Source organism: Corvus hawaiiensis, chromosome 3, assembly GCF_020740725.1.
Source record: "Corvus hawaiiensis isolate bCorHaw1 chromosome 3, bCorHaw1.pri.cur, whole genome shotgun sequence".
NCBI lineage: Eukaryota > Metazoa > Chordata > Aves > Passeriformes > Corvidae > Corvus > Corvus hawaiiensis.
Window position 1 is genome coordinate 47,830,330 of NC_063215.1, and position 18,798 is coordinate 47,849,127.

The 18,798-nt window shown below is 37.4% G+C and overlaps 1 protein-coding gene across 3 annotated transcripts in view; it reads right to left on the bottom strand.

The window, feature by feature from the left end:
* Positions 1–18,798, bottom strand: part of CDK19 (cyclin dependent kinase 19) — a 128,510-nt gene that overhangs the window by 54,508 nt on the left and 55,204 nt on the right. For all 3 annotated transcript variants that reach the window (XM_048296912.1, XM_048296911.1, XM_048296913.1), the window contains one exon: positions 15,328–15,468. In XM_048296912.1, the coding sequence (XP_048152869.1) occupies positions 15,328–15,468 (141 nt within the window). The remainder of the gene's footprint in view (positions 1–15,327; positions 15,469–18,798) is intronic.

Genomic DNA, 18,798 nt, shown 5'->3' on the forward strand with positions numbered 1-18,798 from the left:
AGACTGAAAACCTGAAATTGGTTGAAGGAAAACTATTTAAAGTTAAGATTTAATATGCCAATTAAAAAATTATGGAGACCACAAATTATCTTTTAAGACTCTTGAGCATTTATCCCAGTTACTTAGCTACTTACATATAGTCCAAGATTGCTAAGTTTTCTTGCCTTGGAAAATAAAAATATATTCCTTTCTCAGATACCGTATTATTTACTCAGCTTGATAAATATTTACATTTTGAAAACCATTAGTGAAAATGAAACAGTTGCACTTTACAGAATGACATTTGTAATTTGTGTTTTAGTATCAACAGTCACAGCCTAAGACAAGCTAGAAGCAAAGGTTTTAAGTAGTTATGTACCCTGCCACCTTGGGCACAAGTATTTTTGTCTGTTAATCCAGTTTCCAGATTTTCACTCAGAAAAACATCACTTACATATCCAAAAGAGTCCTTCCACAGAATACTTGCAGACATTCATTTCAAACCAGCATCTCCAAAATTTCAAAATAAAGATTCTACAGATGTTGAGGCAAAGTATGTGGGACACAAGCAAGGAAGGTTCCTAACTCCACAACACCATCACTTCAGAACTGGTAACACTGCTCCCTCCTTTCAATCTATCAATCTCTTACTAGCAATGAGATCATATTTGAGAGCCAAAAATTTCACAAGACTTTAAACAACCTGGTTTTGAACCTACAAACTCTGGCCACAAAGAGCTCACATTGCACTTCCATGCTAGTGGGAAGTGCCAGGACTCCTCATACACGTGCTTGAGTAACCAAAAGCAACAGGCTTTCAACAGCATACTTCTCCCCAGCATAAATGAGATCCTGCTTAAAAATGGTTCATAAACACATCCATTAAACAGTTACATTACATTCTTAGTATTTGCTATGGGCATTTTCACATGCAGAGTAACATGTTTGGAGTAGCCTTAGATATTCATGCAGCTGGATGAACAAATTAGGTGAAACGAAAGCAGGAGTTGTCAGCACCTCCACCAACATGCAGGTAACTGCCATGGGCACACTCTTATCATGTGGTGTCTTGCAGTAAGCACTAAGCAACCTGCTCCTTTCCATGAAGGCATGAACATATCATATATTTACCACAGGATACCACCGGTAAAAGTGTGCTCACAGGCAAGTAGAGCAGCTAAAGGGCTTTGAGCTCATATTCCCCATCTCAGCCACAATAACATCTCCTTCAAGAAAACATGCTTATACTCTGACCTGCAAATCTCAGAGGAAGAGGTTCCTTGCTGATAACTGATAAATGAAAACTGAGGTGCAGCAGATCAGTGATGAAATCTCTCTAGATTAAAATGAGTTTATCTACCTGACCCAGTATCTTACTGTGTTTACAAAGTCAACACAAGATTGAGGTGATGACACTGTCAGATGCATGCGTATTCCATCTAGGCTTCCATAATACATAAATGGAAGCTTTTCAGCCCTTAAATTTAAAATAACCTAGGTAGATAGAGTATTTGGATTGAACATACTTGATACAGTGACTTGAAGTGTTCATGGAAATTACTAGTTTATTAAAAGCTGCACAGTATCTAAAGCAAAATTCTAGTCTTCTGTCCTAAAACCATCTTGATTTATGAATGTAAACAGAAGAAAAAAAACATGTTCAAGGAAGCAGTGAAGGCAACTAGGCCAGAGTAACTTACACAAGAAGCAAGTTGTTTTCTTATTTCCTTTCTTCAGAAGCATACAAAAACTTTTTTGGGGGAAAGAAAGTACATTAAATATATTTATATAGTATAACAGACTGTTACAGCACAGCATTTCAGATTCTTAAAATTTGTTTCTGTAGTATATTGCCAGAATCTCCATTTTTTATTTTACCACCTGATAAACATGCATCAGAAGGCAATTATGTTAAGAGATGCTTTCATGAACGAATACATTAGGTATTAGTATTACTTGTCATTAATGCAAACCAAAAAGCAGTTCTTGGCAGGATATTAACAGGTGATGCTTAAATATTTTAGATAAGCCAGCTTAAGACAAGATGTGAGAGTCTGTTAACTACTTTTGAAGATTAGGCTCTTTCCAAATGACACATACGCACAAAACAAAGAAATCATGAAGTCACCTTAGAAAAATTTAACCTAACACATTAACATTTAAGTAAAGCCTTGTTAATGTCTCTGGAGTTACTTGCAACACTTTTATAATAGTTTTATAGTGAGCATCAAGACCCCTCTTACACATTGAAATTGCTGTGCTGTATCTAATACCATGATGAATGGCTAATTAGTGATTGACCTGGAATGCCTACAGACAGTTTGCAGCACCAACTTCTAAAAGGTTTTTGCAATCAATTGCCAATCAAGGCCGATTCTAGACTGAAGTCTGTAGCTGAAGATTTTCAACTTTCATGCAAGCTAGTTAATCATGATAAGGGATCAGCCTGACACCTCCAAAAACCCTGTACTCAGTAACACATATATTTCTGATATTTTAAATAACACAAACCGGAAAGTTCGATTTTTTTGATCCTTTTTTTTTTATTTTTAAAGTGTACTGACAAAAAAGCTATTTGCTGTTAAAAAAAAAAATAAATAAAGGCCTGCCAAACCCAAAATGAATAAACCCCCTTTTTATTTTGTAAAGTATTTTCCCAATGATCTCCAAATGCTTTAGAAGAGTTACATAAAAATTGAGACATATCAGAACTACAGATTGTAGCAATTTAAACATACATGACCATATTCACACATAAAGCTACTAATAGAAGCTAAAAGCTAGAAGGGATAGGGAAAGAAGATTTGATACATATAATTTTGCACGGGGAAACACAGAAAAGCTGTTTTGGGAGAAAAAAAGCCTTAGAAAAGTCAGTCTCAACATCTTTTCTGAGGCAGAACCACTACAGTAAGGAGGGTCACTGAATTCAGAATCTAGAGACTAAGTTTCTATGAGTCTGTAAAGTTTCTGTATGAGTATGGTACTTTTAATGAGAACCTAAAACAAAGGAGAGTCACTCCACCTGGAATGTGTGAGCTTTTCCTACATGGGGGTCAAGTTATGAAACACAGCATTCTACCTGTACCAGCCACAGAACTCAAAGTTGCGAAGGCCAAAGGGAGGAGCGATAATTAAGATCGTGAAGATGAGATAGAGGAGTATTTCAGGAAAGTCAAAGCTGAGTCAAGGTTATATGAGTAATGTTAAAGAAGTGGCAAAAGGCAGATCAACAGATATGGAACGTGGGCAGAGGAGAAGGAAGTTGGAAGCAAATGAAAGATTTGTGTCAAGAAAAAAACCAGAAGAATAGTTGTGAAGAAGGTTCTACGTGCCGAAAACAAAATCCGAAGTAGTTCAGAACTAATTATAATATTTTTCCATTCAACAATTATGCCCTTTTAAAAAATGAAAAACAGCCTGTGTAGACATGCAACGGCTGTGAGATACTGCCAATTCCTGAGAAACATTCTGTGATTCATGTCAAAAACATGAGCATGTTAAAGAGTGGCAGGTCAAGCTGCCCTAATTTTTTTGGGTTTTTTTTAAATTAAACAACTCCAAACACATTATACACTTTAAAAGTAAGACACAATTGTCCTTGCTACAGCAAATCTGCCTCAGCCTACTAGATAAAATATCTATGTTTTCAGTGCTCAAGTTTTAGGATTTACCTCACTATTGATGCTGCCAGTAAGTCTTCGGACATTCTCACAAAAATCAAGTGCTTAAAATGCAAACAAACTCCTGTGGAAATTTTTATTTTCTTTTTTCAAACTGTATAAACAGGCTAGACACTCAAGTCCTGTTACTCAAAGCCAGGTTATGATTTTTGAAAAGTTTACTGTGTAACAAAATGCCTTTGAGAAAATTCCTGGCTTTCAGAACACAGCATCAGAGCACTTTATACTTCCTGTTACTCTGTCCCATGTTTTATATAGTCAATGCTCATCAGCTGAAATTCTTCTTTATAGTTGCAACACCAATTTTGAAAATAGTCACAAATTTAGGACTAGGATTAAAGTCTAGAGAAGCTTTATTGGAGGCAATAATAGCTGTGATACAGATTTAATGACTGCAATGTCCCTACTATTAAAAATCCCAAAGCTATCAACATATTTAACAACTTGAAATCTAACGTTAATAAGATGAAAAGAGACACACCTTCAGTTTTGAACAAAATTTTTTGTAAGACTGAAGTGCTTCTTGCATGCTGAAGACTAAACTAGACACACACAGTAGGAGGACTGTACCCAAAAGGCTGCACTGCTCTACAAGCACAGCATACAGGCACCAGTCAGAAAAACCCAATATCATACTGTCACTATTATACTGACATTTTAGTCACTCACATTTTCATGAAATCATTCTCAGAAACAATTTAAAGAACTTGGAAATTAACAAAGTAGCTGTCCAGTTTTAATGACAGTAAGCAGGACAATTTTATCTCACCCTCATTAAGGAGTGAGATATCAAAGGACTATGCATTTTCTGCAGAATAAAAACATGCAGGTGAGCAGATACTACAGAGCACCTAATGCAGAGTAAATCCACACCCTAGACTACCTTGCTGTAACTTGTTCATGTAGCCATACCCTTTGCATTAGTTTAAGGTTTTCAACGAAATAAAAACTACCCAAACACAAAAAAAGGGTCCCACATCATGTGCACCATAGTATATATACCAGTGTATAGTTATATACCAGTATATATACCAGTGTATAGTTAAAAATGTTGCTGCCTCTAAATAGTCCATGCTGTCTCACCTGGAAATAATCACCCAGCCAGCAGATGGTTGGAGTGCACGGGCTCCTCTGCTGTGGCACTCCAGTCCACTTTTTGCACCTCAAAGGCTGGGTAAGACACAGTGGAGAAGCACCCTCACATCACTGAGTGCACGGTACCCAGCATCGCCCCCAGTGCCACAAAGGGCTGTGCAGGGACACCACTGCCTCGCACTGGCACAGCTGAACTGAGCACAGACCATTTTCAGAATAGCCACATTGGTACTTCTCAGACCACTCAGGAGACACACAGAAACAAGTTTAACACAGTTTAGTTAACCTATTTCAACACTTTATGCAGACTTTCTTGAGTGCCCCCAATGTACACCACCTGTGAGAGTAAGGAAAAGAGATTAGCATCTAGTATTTTTCCAGTGAAGCAAAAAGAAAAGTCCTGAAGTGAGCAGAACTGTGGGGAACAGCACATGAGTAAGCTACAAGTTATGAAGGAATATAAAGGAATAGGAATATATATCCCTATAGAGAGGGCAAAAAATAAGAATCTAAACTTCACATTGAAGAAGGAAAAAAAAAAATCTTGAAATGAGATAAACAAGAAAACAGCTTGATTTAACATCTTTTCAAACTTAACAAACCACTTGCAATATACACTCAGGCACTCTTATGGTACATAGAAAAGATTACTTTTAGGTCCCCTAAAAGGTTTACTGCTTCACTTCACACTACAGAAGCTGGCACCAAAGAAGAACAGCAGCTCCCCACCAGAGCAAGGAGACATGCACTGAGAAACAAGCTTCAAGTAAATCCTGCATCCTACAAAAGAGCAGCAGCCAGCCAGCAACAGCATATATGCTTGCTGACAGCAAAATTACTAAGAAGCTACTGAAAATGTATTATATTATCCAGCTATAATCAGAATTTCAAGCACAGGCCTTACCCAAAACCTAAATGGGTCTCCAATTCTCTTGGGTTTAGCTATCAAGAATTCAAATTAATATTTACCTGATAAACAGTTTTAGGGCTGATACCGGGATTCACGCTCTAAGTCAAGAAACAAACCAAACTTTAAACATCCTATTTAAGAAATATTATTTCGGCTGAGCTGGCAAATAGCTAATCATACTCGCAGTTAAACAGCCACAGAAACAGTTTTCATAGCATTAGAAGTCAGTATCAGCTCATTAAAATGTAACCTACTGGAGTTTGCATTTATTTCATAATTCTAACATTCATCATCCACAACTGTTACATCAAAAGTAACTACATGAAAGGCAAATCAAAGTAAAAATGTACAAGTGCATTTCATGGATTAAAGAAGAATGTAGAACAGAAGACACATTTGTGAAAAATCCTCTCTTTGGCAACTACTACTGTGTAAGACAAAATGGCTTGAGTAGCTGAAATCCCCCACTCCAAGAGGATTTTCAGGAATGCAAAATATTGGCTATGGAACTTTTTTTTTCATGAGTTATATTTGAGAACATCAGCTATACAGAACATTACCATACTAAATCCTGGGATTTGGGCTCAATATTTAAACTAGCAAAACAAGCAGGCATAAACTCCCAGTACAACCTGGCTTCATTTTTATGACTATTTTTTTTGGTTAGGTAGAACACTTCACCCAAAAAAAACCCAAAAAACATCCCAAACAAACCTGAATTGGTTAAATAGAAATAAACGAATAGAAAAACAACCTCAACCTATGTTCAAAGATTATGAAACCAGTAGGAGCCAAAACATCACACATGGAGGGCTAGCTTGGGGGTGGGAGGAAAGGGTTGCAGGAACACTTTCAGAACAAGAACACTTTCCAGATGCCACTAGCTTACTTAAACAGAATAAAATTATTTCCACACAGTTTTCAACTACTTTATATAGTAGCACAGAAAGGTTACTGAACTGCTTGGAAGTGCTTCTACAAGCCACTCAAAGGAAACCAGAAGGTGAATTGTGCTCTAACACCACTGAGGTGCTGAATGAAGTGGAATGGGGGTCTGTCAAAACACCTGTCATACATTCACATGGGCTTTAGCTTCCAGAGGGCAGGAAAACAACAGAGAATAGCAGTTTAAAAAGTCCTATTAGTACTGAGGTTTGGTATTCAGAAAATTGTGCGTTTAACACTGACTACTTGCACTATAACAAGCCTTTTTTGTCTTGAAATCTTTGCTGCTTCACTGTTAAAATAGGTGACAGAATATCATAAATATTTTAGCAGTGGTCCAGATATCCTGAAGGAATTGTTCCTGTGTTAATTAAAATGTCTTGAAATTTTAATTCCAAGATGGTTTTATGTGGAATTCTGAAAAAGATTACCATAATCCTTCCTAGAGATGAATCTGAAGACCAAATGCCCAATTTCTGAGAGGATCACTTCATAGATTTTGCAAAGTATTTCCTTTGTTTTCTTTAACTGCCATACATAACTGTAGTATTTGGTCTCAAGAGCTACCATAAGGCCAGTGATTTCTGAAACATTAGCCAGAAAGCAGAAAGCATGGAGGTTGGAGAAGACAGAGTCCTGAGATAAGCCATCTGGGAAACACCAGCTGATCAGTCATTTTCTGCAGCAGAGCCAGTTTCTTTGACAAAGTTCACACATAGCAAAATGAGAAATAAACTAACATCCTTTGCTAGTCACTGCAGCTTCCTGGATCACTAATCAAAGATGTTTAATTTAAATGCAAGACAATCTGCAATGTTACTGCAACTGCTTAGTGGAGCAGCAGTAACTACGGCATGTTTGCAAATGAAGAGAAATGTACATGAGAAAGCACAAGATGGCAAGCAACATGGAAGAAAAAAATGCCCTTTTTTCATTTTTTCTTGATTATATGTTGTTACATTAGTTGTATTCACTGATTTTAACATAATTTTCTTGAGCTTCATTAATTTCTATTACTGTAAAACAAGATGGTGCCAACCTCTGTAGCCTTATTCAGAAGGGGTAATGAGTCCAAACAGAAATAATCCCATAGATGCAATTGTAGTCAATCCCATTATCCCAAGGGTACTTTCTTGAACAGAAAAAAAAAGAAAAACTTCTAAAAGCAGCTTCTAAACTTTGCATTTTTACTTAGAAGGCAAAACTCAGTTTCCTCACTCCAAGTGGTCTGCTGCAACAGTAAGTTTAAATACATCACATATTTACTAGAAACCTCCTTACACAGATGGTACCTAAACTGGGGCTACTAGAAAAGAAGATGTTTTCAATCTGTTTATTCTGTATCGGGGGGAAAAAAAAAAACCAAACAAATAAATTCTAGAATTATTTTAATACTTTTGCTTCCTTGTTGCCCTTTTTCCATCTCAGGAAAAGAGATAAGAAGTTCACAGGCCGTATGTCATCTGTTGACTTTAGCAGCAAAATGCAGCCAAAAGAACATTAAATCAGCCCCTTTGTTTCTTCTGACTCATCTGAATTTATATCCAGTCAGGGTTTTATGAGCATAAGCTTGTTTCAGAACCTGAGGTAAAGCATTTCTCCTCAACTGTAATTATTTTTATTAGTAAAAATTAATCTACAAACATCTTAATACTCTTGCCACAAACCAAAAGGTATGCATTAGTCAGCCATGGAAAAATTGCTGTTTCCATGTACACAACAGAGGTAACAGTCTGCACATCTTCACATACCTTTTTAAATCATGTGAAGATTAGTTTTTACAACTGAAGGACAAAAGCAAAGTTCTCAGTAATGAGAAACGCACCATTTTTTAATAGGTGCCCCCAATATATATTTAATGCTAAAAAAAATTTAAAAAAAATAAAAGCATATGCTGATAAAACTCAGTTTGTTAATCAGCACATAAAATTTCTGGTTCATTTATCTATCTAGAAGCACGTACTGATATGTGTATAGGCACCTACATACTGCTCTTCTGCACCAGTAAATAAAAAAGTTTATCTTCTCTCTAACCAGATATAAAAGAAGAAAAATGTGTTGACCTTTCAGTTAGTAAATTCAAGTCACTTTCGAAGTCATCAACAGAGTCTAATTTCTTGAAATACGTGGGTTTAGCTTGCATTTCCTTTCTTTTGGGAAATCTGCAAGCTGAGTAGGATCATTCATATGGTTCTCTGACACTGTGGAAAGTGCCCTCCATCCCAAAGAGATCGTGCAGATGGAATAATAAACGATTAGGAGGCCCGAACCCATACACAGCTTGGGAACAACACGAGTCAGGAGTGCATGTCCATACATATTCCTGCACCCTTCCCATGCATGCACACACACGACGACACAGAATGGTGGGGATTACAATTACAGCAGGTTTTACAAGTTTAAAGAAACTGGTAGACAGGTTGACTTGGTATTTATTTACAGGAGCCATGTGCATGCTCAAATGGGGGCAACAGGGCCAAGAAGCTTTTCAAGCCAGCACAAAATTACTGGCAGAAGGCAGGACCCAACAGTTCTACATTCCTGCACAGCAGCTGCCTGTCAAGAGAGGGATGCATGAACCTGTATCTAAATTTACTTTTGATATCAGCACAAAAATCCCATTTTAGAATTGCTAGTAAAAGGGGAGTTTCCCACACATCTATTTACATTTTATTTTTCAAACCCACAGTTTGCTTGCATAGCAAAATGAAAGTGGGAAATTTAAAAGCCACTTCAGTTCTGTTGCTTTTTAGGTAACTTTTCTCATCATTTACTGGAAAATCTTGGGAGGGCATAGGGAGGAAGTGGGAGAAGTAGTTAAGTACTATAAACTAGTAATAATAGGCATTTTTTTATCAAAGGCTTTGAAACGAAAGCATGAAAGCAGAAGCAAAAAGTGAGTATCCACATAACATAACTTTAAGCTTTCTGATGGCTTCATACAATATGCAATTGTTTTTATTTCTAAAAGAAGAGCATTAAATGACAAAAAGAAATTACCTACAAAACCATACTATACCAATTTTATAGCACATAAAGCAGTGAGCTACAAAATAGACCCATAAATAAGTAACAGATTGGGAAACAGAGGCAAAGACAAGTTAAGTGAGTTGTGTAATGTGGGAGCAAAGTTTTAGAGCAGAGTTCAGGTATAAGTCCATGGTAAGAGACTGCACATTTACCTACTGGCTTGAAGAGGATTACTATGAGGAAATGACTGGGAGTTTTCCCTAAACTAAAAGTCAATCAGTCAACTAAAAACCTGAAAACTATTAGAGCTTTACTGAATTTAATATAACTGAATTACTGAAAATTTAGTAAAATGCTGCTATTCTATAGAAACATTGTGATGGGTCAGTTAAAATACTTGTTCTGAATAAACAAAAATATTTTTTAAAAACCCCACAAATTATCAGAGAGGATGAAAAACTAATTAGTTTAATCATTTCTGAATAGTCTGTGCTTTTGAGAGAGACAGAAGTTGCAGATTCCCACAGAAAATTATCTGTCTAACCCCTTCCATTTGTGCTTTCCCTTTCTGCTTTACTTGTGACAGGAGAAAACCCAGGTTGCAAATGGCTGCAGTTTCCAGAAAACCCTGAGAGACAACAACTACTGCATTGTCCACTGCACACAGTTCCACCAGAGATGCGGAGCGGGAGCACTGGAGAAGACAGCTTGCCCTGAGTGCAGTCACGGCCAGCCGGAGCCAGACGCCACACTGGCATCTCTTGGCTCTGCTCAAGATTCACCCTTGGAAAGATACTGGGCTTACTGTTACTACACCAGCTGGGTATCCAGGAGACTTGTTAAGATGCCTGTATCCGAGAGCTCACACGTCTGATCATCCTAAAGGCTGTGTACAGACATTTGCTATACAGACAGATATGCAGAGTCAAAATTACGTCAACCTCAATTGTCTTCTATGTCCTTCCACCAAAAACGCCCAGATTAGTACTCCATAAATTCTGAAGGTGGGAGAAGCACATAGACCCTCCATAATCCACTCCATAAACAAACAGAAACTGATTAACTTAAGCACACAATAAAATTAGCTCCTCCCAATACAGATGACATAGTGAAACAAACTACAGAACGTAGATGTTATTTTCTCCTTCTTTAACAGACAAAGGAATGGTAATAAAAAAGCTGCAGATGGGAAACCAGTAGCAAAGTCTTTACCACAGCTGGATTCCTCCTCCCTCTCCTTAGTGAAATTAGAGTGAAAAGGTTGATTTGGAGAGAAAGGGTTACACTGAGAAAACCCCACACAGACGTGTCCAGATTAATGTTTATATAATAAAAACACTTAAGCAACTTGGCTCATTTTACAAAGCCACTTTATATGACCATCACGACAAGTAAGTTTTCTATTGCAGAACCCTTAGAGCAACCATTTAACACAATCTTAGGGAGAAGGGTGGAGGGGGAGAAGAAATCTGCATTTCTCTGGTGAGTTTGAGTTCCAACATTAATTTTTCAACCAGCAGTTTTAATAATATTACGCAGTATTCTAAAGAAATGCCCAAGGACATAAGTGGAATCTTAAATTAATTTCTCAGTATGGATTCTGTGCACTTCAAACATCCCATAGATAATACCTCCCTTCAGGAAAATACATTCTGTTACAAATAGAAATTGCTTTTATCAGGTGCTAAAGGATATGGTCTCTACCTGCTTTTGACCTTAAGCAACTTATCTACAGAGGGATTATTAGCACAAGAGAGTGCCCAAATCCTTTCAGTTGCTAACATGAACAGACACTGTAAACACTACATGGGAGATCTCCATTTTTTGACAGCCTAGCAAAGTAAGACCTTTGCTGAACATTCCTGTATAATCGAAATACTTCACTTCTAGGGGAGAAGGGGACAAAGATCTCAGAAGACTCTGAAATACTGTACTTCAAGTGCTGCATCTTCTAACTTGCTCTTAATTTGCGGTATGGAGCACTGATTAGATCCCGTTCAAGTGGACAGCCCACAGTGTATATTGAATATTTTAAAAAGCCAAAAGCTTAGTACTCAAAGGTCTTTTCTCCAAGAGCTCTCTCTATTAATCTCTTGTTCATAATGAAGTGCTCCAGCAGCTAGCAGAGCCAGCAAATGCCCCCTCTTCTCTTGCACAGCTTTCAGGAATGCTGCTATGTTGAAATGAGAAAATTATCATTGCCCAATGACATGCAATTCAACAGCAAAATCCCACTCAAAATGGGCTGACAGGAGAACAAATGCATGGATTTTCACAAACTTAGGTCAACTCCATCTTGTGTATAAACTGACACAAGGCTATTCAAAGAAATCAGTAATCCAGTGCTCCTGTCCCATAGTCTCTACTTGTTTGAATCCTGCCATAAAGGCTGAATGTTTTTTAACTGAGAGAAATTAATAGCTTAGCTAAAAAAATATACCTAAAAAGTCATTTAGCACCTTTAAGCTACCCTCAGGATACAAAAGCCAGACACAAAATAACCCAAATACTACAAAAAATTGGAAGATACACTACACTAAATTAGTTTCCAGTTTCTAGAAGCATGAGTGAAAGACTATTTGGTGTTTGCCTCAATTTGAGCACTTTCCTAAAGCTGGACTTGTGCTGGCAGACTTAAGCTGCCGTAAGTCTTGCATCACAAAGTTATCCTGATTTAATCTTTTAAGAACACTTGCACTCCCTTCTAAGAATCAAAATAGTGCATTTTAACAATAAAATAACCAGATCTAATGACAGGTGATGCTAGAACAGCTTGTTGAGCTTTCTGCCATCACCTCCAGCCTCGCATTGCCTCTGCATCAGCTCCTGCACAGTGAGGGAGCTAACCCTGCAGAAAGCAAGCTCTGCAGGTGAAAAGAGGACACTTTCTGTGGCTTTAACTCCCTGAAGGAGCTCACCATGAGTCAGGTGAGTGTCCCCTGCCAGGCCATTAACATTGGTGTCAATGCCTGGCGGCGGTGAAGAGGGGAACGAGACTGTCTCCTTGTGGCAACACCCATCCGTTAGCCCAGCCCAAGGAAAGGACATGGAATTCAAGTTGGCAAGTTCACATTGTTCACCACTTTTATTACCCCGTCATGCGTTTGCTGGCTACTGCTGATCTTAAAAACTATTTAACTAAAAATACCTTAGTAATTTTAAGGTTTTCAAGTAACAAATTTGGTATTCCAGCTTCTTTAAAAACCTCTTTGATTTAAGGCAGTAGTAAATTAAGATTTAAACAATGTTCTTCAAATACCTCTGAGTAAATACCTAACCTCACAGGTTTCTGTTTTTTCACAACATTTGTTAAATAAATTACAGGGATCATTTCCATGTCTCAGGAGACTTTGACTAATATTATGATAAATATTCTTGGATAATCTAATTTTATTTTTTTTAAGCAATGAAATAAGCATAACATGACTTTCATGGATGTCACCATCTTTGGTCTACATCCAAATACAGGTTTAAAATAGTAAGAACAGAGTTATATTAAACCAAGAAAGTACAAGGTGTTTTGATGCAAAATTTGGTTTACATAAAATAGAAAAATACTTCTCCAGCAGATGTAAATTAAAACAGCAAAGAGAAAACCACCAGAAAAATTGCTCCCCAGCTTAAGAAGACATTGAAGAGCTGGTATTTATGTATTATGCAAGAAACTGACTCCAGTGAAATTGTGCCTGAGGTATCATTCATAGTAGCAAAAAGTCACAAGTATGAGCATACAAATAAAAATTACAGATACATAAAAATTTCTGGTTAATCAAGGATTTAAATTGATTATTAAATTATTATATTAACCTCTAATTTCAAGTGCAGACACAAGGACATATCCAAAATAACATCAGCTTTTTTCTTACCATGCTCAAGATACAACTATTTGACATACTTGAATTTTTCAGAAATCAGAAAAAAATTTTTAAAGGCAAAGGATTCTGACTACACCTTTAAATCATTAGTGTATCAAAGCAATTTTTGAACTGGTTTCCTTCGTCTTTCTGAAGCATCCTGGAATCCATCAGTTTACACTTATTTGCAGACCAAGAACACACTAAGATTCACAAATTTCTGTTGTTCCCCTCTCTCAATTATGCCAACATCATTCAAGCACTATCATTCCAGAACCACAAAAATATAGTCATCTTTTTCACAACAGCAACCATCATCTCCCAAAATTTCAAAAAAAAAGACAAAGACATTAGACAACAGTTTTGCTGCAACTCATCAGCAACAGATAAGAACTGTAAAGTAGCAGCACTAGTCACACAAAACACCTGGTGCTGCAGGCTGAAATAACAACACCAGAAAGAAAATTCTCAAGGGCATTTGTTTTTATTATCTTAGATACCACCTTGTATTTCCTATCAAAATACCAAGTTCATATATAGCATTTAAGTGTGTATATAATTAACAGTTCCATGAACAGATATGTCTCCCTTAAACAGAGCTGGATATAGACTTTTCAGGTGTTCCTTCTCAAGCTGTATCTAATTACATCTGAGCATTCTGCCAAAGCAGCAGCTGACTCTTTAGGAAAGTAGTAATTTTAATGTGAAAATCAGAATTGTACATGCTTCCTGTTTTTGGTCATGGCTACTATTCCAAAGGCAAACCACACCCCACACCTCTCCCCAAATATACTAACATCTGGAATTTAACAGAAAAACCAACAATAAACAACTAAGGAACAAAGTAAAAAAAAGATCCATAACAAAAACTGAAACCTGTTCTGGCCACTGCTGTTAGTTATTACAACAAACATCAAATAAAATTTAGTTCAGAAAGTGTTTGTGACTTGTATGCCAGGCCTGCCTTACTTTATTCTTATCTATTACAAAAAAATTTGCTCTACATCCAAAAATTAACCAAAGTCCCTACTTACTACTAAAAATTCAAGAACAATCTATGTCTCACAAAACTTAATTAGAGACTGCTAAGTTTCTGGACACGCAGCCCTATTTTGACATACTGAGGCAACTACAAAAAATAACCAAATAAAAGTAGTGACTTTATACACAGGTTACACTACCATACCTAGGAGTGTTATTTGGCATATTAACCATCACATTGTTTGTCTCATGCCAAACATTCTAGTTACAATGCAAGTGGCAGCACACCCGTATTAGTATTCTTTTCATAAACCATAGTAGTACTTCACTTAATTATGAGGAGCAATGGAAAACTTTAATGGGAAAAGGGGAACCAAGACAAGGCTGCCCTTGTAATCTGCAATCAACTTCAAGAGCTACTTCAGGTCATGAGAAATTTCAAGACGATAACTCTTTTATAGTTCTCACGGTCAGAAAAAATACCACATGGGAAAGAAATACTCCACGAAAAAACTACTCTTTCACTAGCTTTTATGGTAACTTGCACGTAAGCCAAACAATGTAAAAAGGTATCAATCACTTTCCTATTTAGATGCCTTTTCAAAGTCATGCGAAAAGTTGTAAGAATGTTCAACCAACAATTATCAGCTGTCTCACGTACTGTTTTCGGATATTGATATCTGCAATCCCTTTACCGGATCTGGCATCATTGTCCGAGCTCAGATGACTCAGATAAAAACAATGTGAAAGCATAGTTTGTTTTCATGTTTGAAGCCGCAACTGGTCTCCTGCAACAATAACAGGAAGAGCTGTAGGGGTCGATATACAAGATTACTAACAGGGGCTTTTCTTGTCCTACCCAACAGCACGCACGTGGAACTTTCTCAACCAGGTATCATGTCACACTTACCAGATCTCTGTGAAGCACCCAGTTTGCATGGAGGTAATGGATTCCATCGAGGATCTGGTAGAGTAGGGATTTAACCATAGATCTTGGCAACTGCATGGGCTTTTTATTTGCTTTTGAGGCACGGTGAAACTTGATAATATGCTAGAAATAAAACAAGTAGAAACATGAAGAAAGTTAGGTGATAGGTGAGAAGGTTGGGTGTTTTGGGGTATTTTTATTACTAACACTAAATAATGGAATGAAATACAAAGTTTGTTGAACTTCGCAATTAAAGTAACAGTGATGCACTCACAATTCTCTTAAATTGTTTTTATTCTCTGAGTTGCTTCAAAGAACAGCTGTCAAGTTTTTGTGAATAACTAAATACTGGCTACTTACCTCCAGTAAAGGGTCTTAGACATTCTCTTTCCTCCCTCCTCCCCATATGGAATCCTCTTACCCTCAGCAGCTAGAGCAGAACCTTTCAAACCAGGAGTATCTACCAGTAGGAGGACCACACTATGTTTTCACACTTTCCCTCCTCCTCTTCCAAAACACCCAGGATATCATACTTGCAACTACTATTCCCCCCTAAATCAGAATCCCAGTAGACAGAGATTAAGTAAATGTTTTAATAAATATTAGAAGGGGGGGGGGGGGGGGGGGGGGGAATGGCAAAACTCCAAAAACCCCACACCACAACATTTCAGTGAGATCATGTTCAAACATCGAAAAATGGTTATCTTCTTGCTTCCAAGTTTTGGTTGCGTATTTCATTGATGATGACAAGCTGGTGGCTCTTGGATTACAATAGTCAGTCTGCCCACTGGAGGACAAACACCACTTGAAAACACAGAATGCAGGAAAGAACCCCAGTATTAGTTGATGAAAAAAAATCATTAAAAGATTGCTGAGAGATCATGAAATAGTCATAAAATAATTAATTCTAAGATCAGCATGGAGATGATGGGTTAGGCTTGGTTTTGCTACACTGTACAAGAAATAAACTGGAGTGAGGCCTTTCTACCTTTTCAATCCTCAGGTAAGGTGGGGCTATGCAAGGCACAAACCCGATCTTAATATATAGTCATTTAGCAAACAACTAAGTATGTTCATTCAGATGGGAAAAAAAAAAATCTCCTTTTTGAAGGCAATTCAATGAAGCACCTTAAATAACAAAATAGTTTTCAATTATGTGTCTTTTGAAAGGGAGAAATAATAAAGGCAGTTTGAATTTTTACTGAAAAGGATACAAAATGCTAGAATAGCGCTATTAATTACCCAATTCTTTAAACAGGATTTGTCTAGTTCAAGATCTTCTTCCTTCTCAGGTTAAAGAGGTAGCCAGTGGCTGTGCTTTAATTAGACCAGCTCCCCCCTCCACCATCCCCACTCCCCACCCAGTTTGTCACTACTGCTCCCAATGAAAATGGTAATGAGTTAATGTTCACTCATGGTAAATGCTACCTCTGGCTGTCACCAGTACTTTAGCCACTGTCAAACTGTACTTAGCAAAAGTGTAAACGATATTGTTTAAAGAGAAATAAGAAAGGCAGAAAACCACAAATAAATCAAAACAGCCTGCTTACTCCCTATCAACAATGTTTCCACAGAGTCTTCCACTACTAAATGTACAGTATTTACGGCTGTGTATTTAAAAACAGTAGAAGTTTACAGGATTGTCAGTTTTTAATATACTCATGAGGATCAGTAAACAAGACAAGCTCTTAGTACCCGATCCTTTAGTTGTGCAATCACTCTGGAAACTGTAATGAAATGCTTTAAGGGATTATTTCCTTAGAAAATTTTTTCTTGTGATGTCACAAGATTCTGTCTCATAACTTCAACTAGGAGTCCCTAGTACCACACAATGCTCATTGGATAGTGACCTTCATGTGTAATTACAATATAATTTATAAAGCAGTAATGATACCATAAACTCACAAATTAATATATTCATTAATACAGGAGATGAAAAAATACAGAGCGACCAACAGGCAAAGATCATACATAGAGACCCATAAATCCAGTCCTGCCCTTTTTCAAGGTGCATGTAATCACTAGAAGGGATTTCTACACCCATTTAAAAACTGACTACTATCCACACGAAACATTAGTCCTTAGGCACAGAGAAAATGAAAGAGAGTCTCATGAGACAGAACTGGACACAGTTAACCACAGATGTGTTGAGGAGGAAAAACACACGTGGCTGTGCCTCTGGCCCTGCCTCAGCTACTCTGGTACCTCTGGAGGTTGGGACTGAGACAGCACCAGGTTGATGCCATTGGATTTCTGTCCCTGCCCTCCCATGTGGCTCCCAGTTAGAAAGGCTAAGGAAACAAGCTCCTTTCTTGAAAGGGTTATTGAATTGCAGAAGTGAATTAAAACAGATAGTTTTGCTCGAAGCAAGCAATATCACCACTAGATAAAATCCAATTTCCTGCAAACGCAAATAAAACCTGCCAGCTTACTCTACAGAAGTTTATATCCAAAAGACCACAAATATCACAGTTTAGAGAACTGAACAAAAGCTAAAAATACATTGCAGGGCCAAGTAGTATAGGCAACTGAAAAGCTGGATTTGGCCCATGACATTGGAATGAATCCACAGTGTTTGTGACCAAGTCCTACAGTGAGAAGTTTTCTAAAAAGAAATAGTTCATCCAATTTCATATAAAGAAAGACCAACACATTTAACAAACACTAAGCAGCAATTCTAATGACAGTGTCCATCTAAGAAACAGAAGAGCAAACAGGTGCTGTTGCTGAACATCATCTCTTCCACTGGAGGCAGCAAGCCTAAACTCTCTCATTTCTTTGTATTTTCAGAAATACATCTATATACCCCTACCACTGTTGTGGAGAAACCATACCTCAAATTAAATAAGAAAAAAAAATATAGATAGAAAAGAGCATCAAATCAGAAAACAACAGGACAAAAGTTTTGGTGATCTGGCAGATCAGGTGTACCGTAAGCTTCAAAGCAAAGGATGCCACAGCAGTACAACAATGCTAAAGGAACTTTTTAACTTGAACAATTGTGCTGACTTCAGCTATGGCAGGGAGATGTGCTCCTTACATGTCAAAACATTTAATATTTAAGAGTCTAAATCCAAGACCTCAGGTGTAGAAACGGATACAGGTACCAACACAAACTAGGATGCTCTTTATACCTAAGTGCACCATGCAAGTGGAGGAGGCACTCTTTACTAGCTTCACTGCCTGAAGAGTCCCAAAGTGCAGCTTCAAGTACAGCACGTAACAGCCAGAATCTTAGACCTAATAAAGGTATGGGATAATTTACAGGAATTACAGGAATTGTAGCCTGCATTTCCCATTTCCCAGATAACTGACCTAACCACTAGGCTTTAAAACTAGACTTCTCTCATTGAATAAATCTTTTTGCTGAATAGCACAGAATCAAGACTGTCCTGTGAGTTGAGGGTATAAATCTGAACCATGACAGGTATGAAGCACATTCTGCCTCTCTCT